Raw genomic sequence first — 7,642 nt, 5'->3', positions numbered from 1 at the left:
AATAACTAATAACGTTCTAATAACGTTAAACAGGTCAGTATAGATCCAGCCCAGGTGCCACATTGCAAATTCATCATTATAAAAAAACAAAAACAGAAATTGGGTAGGGCAGTGGCTGGAAAGAGGGAAAACATGAAGTCTCTCCTTTTTTAATGATGTATTGGGATTTCTGTGAGAAAAACCCAAATAGGCATGCTCAACAGGAATAAATGGTGACACATCATCAGATGCTTGTGGAACGTGCTTTCTCCTTCTGTGATTGTGAGACCAGATAACATGTATGAAAAGCTTGGTGAAACCCTGTATGTTTCCCTACATTTTAGTGTTCTTCCATTTGACAGCTTAATATTAAAAATGGGTATCACAAATGGGTTTTTGTTGTATCTTTTTTTTACTTAACATATTTACCCAGATAGGGTAAATCCAGACTAAATGGGGGTAGGGGAAATAAGGGCTGGCATTTTGATGCCAACAACGCTGTGTGGGTGCTGGAAAAATCTGCATACATGTGCAGTACTGATACTACAATAAACACTCATCACCATCAAGAAGAGCAATTTCAGAAAGCTGTCACATTATTGTTCACACATCAGAAACATTTCCCACTTCTTTTTAAAGCACTGAATAGTATATTGTTTTTCTGGGCAAAGACATTGGAAATATAACCTGTTCGTTTTTAATTTTTTAATTGCACGTAATACCATTAAAACAGTATTAGAATAATTTTCATATGAACAAACTGTCCTGATCCAGTTAGGCCCCAAATGTTAGGACAACACAGTAAGAATCCAGCATTTTATGCTCATACATCCTAGCAGATTGGGAACTCTATATGTTTATATGTGCCACACTTGAGGTGCCAGGCTCTGCCTGTCAGTCAAAAATAAAAATAAAAATGAGTGTAACTGAAATCAAGATGGGCAATGTTATTAATATCAATAGGAGTGCTAACCTGGTCAGAGATAATATGGGGTGTAGAGACTGAAAGCAGTCCCCTCTCCCCAAATCCTAGCAGCCCCACCCATCTTGACTAGAGGTAGGCCTGTGTGGGTCAGTCCTCAACTAGCTGGATTGCAGACAATGAGCACACTCCTCCCAATAATTTATTCTTGCTAGGCCCTGTGAAAATGCATTGGAATCAATTCATTTCAAAAGGGACCAATGGAGAAGTTCCTGGCACCCACCCGCAGTGAGTGTAGCACAAACATTTTGGCAGTCCTTCAGTATGCATCACAGAAAGTAGTAAGTAAAGAGATAACTTGTGTGTCTTTGTGCTATGTAGGATCACAGAACCTAATACTGAGTCAAACTAGCTCAGTCTAGCTCAGTCACGTTAGCAGCTGCTCTTCAGGGTACCAGAGAGCAGTCTCTCCTAGTCCTAACCAGAGATGATGGGGATCAAATCTGCAAAGCAGATGCTTTAACACTGAGCTATGGCTCTGTGTGTATGTGTGCGTGTCTGTCTGTCTGTCTGTCTGTCTGTCTGTCTGCATGTGCGCCTTATGTGAATGATTCCAGTGAATAAAAACAACTTGGGAAGAGAGTTAACCACCACCCAGGGACTTCGCATGTGGGTGAGTTATGTGGGCTCTGTGAATAACCTTACACTTTTGTTCCTAAGAGGAGATTCCTTGATCTGCTTTTGAAACTTCCCCCAAGTATAAAAAATACTTTACGAAGTAGTGTTGGCAAGGGGGAATGTATGATGGAAGTCCTGTTGAAGTCACTGAGTTCACAGAGCATTTCTCTGGCTTGTAGTTCTTAAACATTAACTTATCTTAGAAGAAGGAAACAAGGCCACCCCAAGCACATTCTATCCGCTTTTTTTTTTTGTCTTGCACATAGTTCGAAAGAAAATGTTTAGCTTTGCTTGACAAATTCTGGAAGCTCCATGCCTGTATGCAGGTGAAAGACTCCTGGTTCCTCTAACACAAAGGCAGGGTGAGCAGCATTGGTGAATTTCTGCCGGATGGCAAACAGGAGCTGCCCTCTTTCCGCGTTGAAAAATAAGAGTCTTCCAGCAGTATAATCCAGCAAAATGCCAATGCGGGGGGGCTGTTCTGTCACAATGACGTCACTCATTTCACCACGATGGAGGACCTTATACAGGAAACTGCAGAAGTGCAAGATTAGGTCAACAAGAATTCACTGAACAGCCTATCACAATATTTCTTTCTGTCTGCCAGATATTAGCAAATGGAAACCCTTAGCGGCATTTTCACACATTGAAATGCTCCCCTTTGGTGCAGATGAGTGCTGCGGTAAAAATAAGGGGGTACTATCTGGTTCTGATTATGTAATATATGCAACAACGTGTAGCGGGTTGCAATGATTTTGGAAGCGTTATGATTAGATGAAGGAATGAAGGAGTCTGGAGCCGGATGAATGGTGTAGTCAGAACTGCCAAACCTTGGGAGGATTTCAGCATAGAAGTAATCATTGCTCCATGTCTGCTTGCCTGACGGAACCATCTGCCCTCTGCCTTACGCTGCAGTTCCCAAGCTGACTGTTATGCAGTTGTGAAGCACTGTGACACACAGCTCACTGCCAACTGCTTGGCCCTCCCAGAATAGCTCAGTTGGTAGAGCACGAGACTCTTAATCTCAGGGACATGGGTTCGAGCTCCATGTTGGGCAAAAAGATTCCTGCACTGAAGGGGGTTGGACTAGAAGGGCCTCATGGTCCCTTCCAACTTTACACATCTATGATTCCCCTGAGTGCTGCACAAACTGACTTTGATGGATGGGTGAGACAGCCCACCTGTCAATCGTCTGGTGTCATAATGATGCCAGGTGCTTCATTATGGTGGGTTGTCCCCAATGAAAGTTGGCCTGCTTGGGTAGGGACAGGCAAGGATTTGGCATGCTGGGCCAAAAAGGGTCCCCATCCACTGTGCCTAAGGTGGCGGGTTAACTTAGGAGGTGTAGACCTGGCTGCATGGCTCACACAGATCTGTTTGAGAACAGACAGGAATGGCCAGACGGCTGAGGAGGAACAACTAGCAGGCTGCCACCACTGCCGCTCAACAGCTGCAATCGCCTCACTCTCTTTAATGGTAGTGCCAGCCCAGGCAATTTATCTGGATCCAAGTTTTCTCAATGCATGCCTATGAGTAGCACTCACACACACAGTTGATTTCTATGAGGATGGGGTGATGGGGTGTCAAAGAGGGCAATTTACCCAGATCCAGCTTATACCAATGCATTTCAATGGCTATATGAAGGACTTTTAAAATTCTATTTTATTGGAGACAGTTCCTTAAAATGGCCATATGAGCAAGCAATCCATCACTCTTGTTTTAATGCATTCTAATGGTCCTTTGGCCAATTCAGCATATTTATATATTCATTTGGAAGGAAGCACTGCATTCCAAGGGTCATTTTCTGTCATTTGTTTTAGCGTGTTGTCCTCCCCCCTCCCCAATATAGAGCCACCTGCTGTGCCAAGCTTGATGAAAAAAGCTAAGGTGGCTTTTACTAGCAGTATCTGTTCAAAGCCAGCAGATATTTTTGCATTTCAAGGTGAATATCAAAAGCAACAGAAGCTTCTGACAATGTCTCTTTTAACTTTGGATCCTCAGTGGTACTGATGGAATTGCATTTGGCTCTGTGGCCTTTTATTGCAGACAAGCATTCCACATTCCTGTGTTGCAGAGGAAAGCAGCAAGGGTGGCCTTTCCTTTTAACCCTGAACAGTCGCTTTTGCTTCGTTTAGTAAAGTGAATGTTTCACACTGCAGAGAAAACTGCTTTTCCTTTGGCATCCTCCAAAGGACACCCACTGTAAACGTTTTGCTATTATATGCACATCTATTTCAATTAACAAAGAGTCCTGTGGCACCTTAAAGACTTAACAACTTTTATTGCAGTCTAAGGGTCCACTCCTCTCCATGAAAGCTTATGTCATAATAAAATTTATTAGTCTTTAGGGTGCCACAAAACCCTCTGTTGATTTTGCAGCAGCAGACTAACATGACTGCAACTCTGGAATTTATTTCAATGTAATTGATTGAAAGTCAAGTGATTAATCAAATGACAGACCTAGGAGACGCCAAACACAAGGATTAGGTCATTCTGGATGGATGGACTATTCCGGGTTTTACTTCCCTAATAAATACGCATGTCGCTCCTAAGCCACAGTCCCTCCCCCACCCAAAACATTAAAGTAATAACTTTGTGTAATCATTCATTCATTTCCCGGTGGTTAGCTTAAACAATGGCTTGTTGGAAACAAGCCACCGTCATAGCCCATGGTTTGACGTTGGTTTGTTTCAGCAGGTGATAGTTAAAGATCAACCACCATTTGTCAGGTTTGGACAAGCTGCAGTTTGTGAAAGCATCTAAACCTCTCTTTACAGCCATACCGAAGCAGGAATGGGAAGGGAGAAGTGCATGAATCCAAAGATTGCCTCAGCTCATTCCCATCATGATAAACCATGTTTTAGCACAAGGTCCAGTTACCACCATTGTGCATAGGAAGCCTACATACATTTGGGTAAAAACACATAGGCTCTTGTAGAAACCACACCTTGAATGGACAGAGATTAGGAGTGGGTCTAGACGATCCAATTCCCCTCTGGGTCAATCCCATCTGCACACACAGTTCTCCACAGAAGTAAATGACCACACCGGACAAATAATTCTGACCTGTTGCACAGAGCTGTTCCTGAGATAATTTATGTGATGCAAATTAAACACTTGAAATGTGTTACATACTATAAAATATTTCAGGAAGCGGGCACCTTGAAATGCAACATTACAAGCATTAAATATAACCTGCCATTGATGGTTATGGCTGTAATACTAAAACTCCTGATCAGATTATGGAAAGTGGAAGCCTAAGAAGCACCCACGGCGTAACCTTATCTGCCAGTGTAGAGGACAGGGAGTATATCATCAGAGCACTATTCTCAGTCACCAATCATCCAGACTTTCAGAGTCCTGGATTCCCTCCAAAAAACATCCCTCTCCTTCGCCCTGTCACCTGCTAAATCATCAAGATGACCTCGGGTGAAGCAGCTATGGTAGAAATGTCTCACATACACAGGAAAATCAGACCAGGGAACAGACGGGTCGATCTTGTGGTTGGAGTATTCATTACAGCTACACATTCCAGAGGCTCAAATTTCTGCTCCTATTTCGGTTGATGAAAGTTGTGCCATCCAGAAAAAACAGGAACAAAATATTGAGATGGGATTTCTTTGAGACACTATAATCCTAAGCGTTCAGACTCAGTACCCCAGCTGCAAATGGGCCTTTTTCACAGGGTTGTTGTAATCATGGCAAGGGAAACTGGGTGCCAATAGATGTTTGTGGTTCGAGGACCCGACCCCCGCGAAGTGAAATGAAGACACAGGGACACGTGATAAAAGGTTAATGGGCTAGAAAAGGCCACAACTTTATTGATTACAGCAATGAAAAGGTATTGGCTTAGGCATTGGATCGCGAAACAAGTGGGTTTATTCACCAGGGGTTCATCACCTGTTGATGCTAATCCAACTATAGGCTCACCCCTGATTTCACCGAGGGTCGTGCCATGGCCTCCCGCCAAGCAGGCTTCGGACGGAATACACGACCGCCAGATTCCTTTAACGGAATACCCCTAGAGATTGAAGGCATAGGCGATGGCCACACCTAGCACTTCGACACACCACAACACTTTATTCCAATGCCTAACCTACCCACCAATACCACAAAAAGTTGTGACGATTGCTACGAGGTAGGCGAAAAAACCAAAAAGCCTAATGCCAAATGGAGAAACTCCTACCAGGCCCCCCGGGCAACCAGGGCGACCAACCTAAGGTCCATAGCAAGGCCAATGACCTAAGCCCTAACTCAATGGGAGTGGAGGGTGGGTGACTCGCACAGGACGATGAAGAGAAATGAGGCCGGGGAGAGGCTGCCCCTGCAGCATAAAGGCTGCTGGACACGCCCCCCCATGGCACCTGGTTGGACGGCCACCGGGGGGGCGTGAGCGCCAGTCAGGTGAGCTGGAGGCAGGGGGCAACGCCCCCTGCTAGGAGCGGTGTTCAGGCTCCCACCCACAACCACTCCCCTCTCTTTCAGGGAGGAGAGTCTTTCCCTCCTGCAGCTGATAGCAGCTTATTACAGAGCACGGATAAAGGGCTAACATTCCCAATTCATTGTGAACCTCATCTTGCTGCCCACAGCTGTTGCTTAGGATTGGAGCATTAAAACAGGATGAGTAGTTGCAGAGCATGGTGATAAGCCAAGGTGCAACTCAGCATCCATATTCCATGCCACTAGTGTAACATCTGGGGGAAGCATTTGCACATCTCTCCTGCACTGAGACATATTGAGCTGTCCCTGCATCTGGAGCCTGTTCATCTCAACATACAAGAAGATGTCCAAAGATGTCCTCCTTTGGACATCACTTGTGGTTATGCTTCTTGCCACTTTCCATAACATCCAAGCTGTCCTCCAAGGCAGCACGTCACTATTTATTTATTATCACTCCTTCTAATGCTCAACTCTGGTGGCACCAAGCCGATCATTTTGTAGGCCAAGCAGCACTACCCACAAACAAAATTTCCAGTGACTCTGGGGGAACCTTGAGGGATGCAGAAGTACAACACTTAATAATAAATGACGCCCCTGTAAGTGCTGTATACCTTTTAAAAGTTGCCAAGTATCTTCTAGTGGCTTACAAATAGAAAATCAACACACACCCATGCACCCATAGGGGAAGGGAGGAGAAGGAATAGACTGGAAAGGACATGTAATTTCACAGCTTTTTAAAAAAATAATATGTTCATCATTACCTTGTCTTGCTAGGACAATGCAAGCACCAGGAAGCATTGTTCTGACCCAGGATGCTGTCTTGTGGCATAGTAGAATAGCAGATCCCAACCTTGTAAGCTGAACAGTCACTCACAGTTGTTTCCCAGTAGTGCCATCCTCGAGCAGACAGGAGCTCACCCAGTACTGGGGAGATGCTGCACACAGAAATAACAGAAACAAATGCAGCATTATATTGGCCAAAGTCAAAGAATGGTTTGAACCTTCGAACACCAGAAAGATCCAATGTCTTCACCATGGGTAGGCAACCTAAGGCCCGGGAGCCGAATCTGCCCAATCGCCTTCTAAACCTAGCCCATGGACGGTCCGGAAATCGCCATGTTTTTACATGAGTAAAATGTGTGCTTTTATTTAAAATGCATCTCTGAGTTATTTGTGGGGCATAGGACTTTGTTCATTTTTTTCTCCAAAATATAGTCCAGCCCCCCACAAGGTCTGAGGGACAGTGGACCAGCCCCCTGCTGAAAAAGTTTGCTGACTCTTGGTCTTCACCTTTAACAGTGAGATTTCACCTGCCTCAAAAGAAGAAACAAGCCTGTGTTGCATTTTTTATGTATGTATATTGAAATTTGTCCGTTGTTAAATATTCAGGATAGGAATGTTTGTTTGGCTTTGTTTTTAATCCAACCAGTTCAGTAACGAGAGAGAGAGAGAGAGAGAGAGAGAGAGAGAGAGAGAGAGAGAGAGAGAGAGATGTGCCCAGTACAGATTTTTACAAAGCAATTTTGCGTAATATAATGCATTTTGTATGCTATTTTCACCAATTTGTGCATTCTTTCAGCCTAGTACACACATTTTTGTACACACTCCTTTGTTCTGAACTGA

General features: G+C 44.2%; 1 protein-coding gene across 2 annotated transcripts in view; it reads right to left on the bottom strand.

Annotated features, from left to right (window-relative positions):
- Positions 1–669: 669 nt before the first annotated feature.
- CMYA5 (cardiomyopathy associated 5) overlaps positions 670–7,642 on the bottom strand; it is a 49,740-nt gene continuing 42,767 nt past the window's right edge. For both annotated transcript variants that reach the window (XM_081880678.1, XM_081880677.1), the window contains exons 12-13: positions 6,781–6,954; positions 670–2,113 (exon numbers count right to left, since the gene is read on the bottom strand). In XM_081880678.1, the coding sequence (XP_081736804.1) occupies positions 1,861–2,113; positions 6,781–6,954 (427 nt within the window). In that variant the 3' untranslated portion in view covers positions 670–1,860. The remainder of the gene's footprint in view (positions 2,114–6,780; positions 6,955–7,642) is intronic.

This window comes from Podarcis erhardii, assembly GCF_964252035.2.
Source record: "Podarcis erhardii genome assembly, chromosome: 11".
Classification (NCBI taxonomy): Eukaryota; Metazoa; Chordata; class Lepidosauria; order Squamata; family Lacertidae; genus Podarcis; species Podarcis erhardii.
The sequence above is the reverse complement of the archived record's forward strand: the minus strand, read 5'-3'. Positions and strand labels throughout refer to the sequence as shown.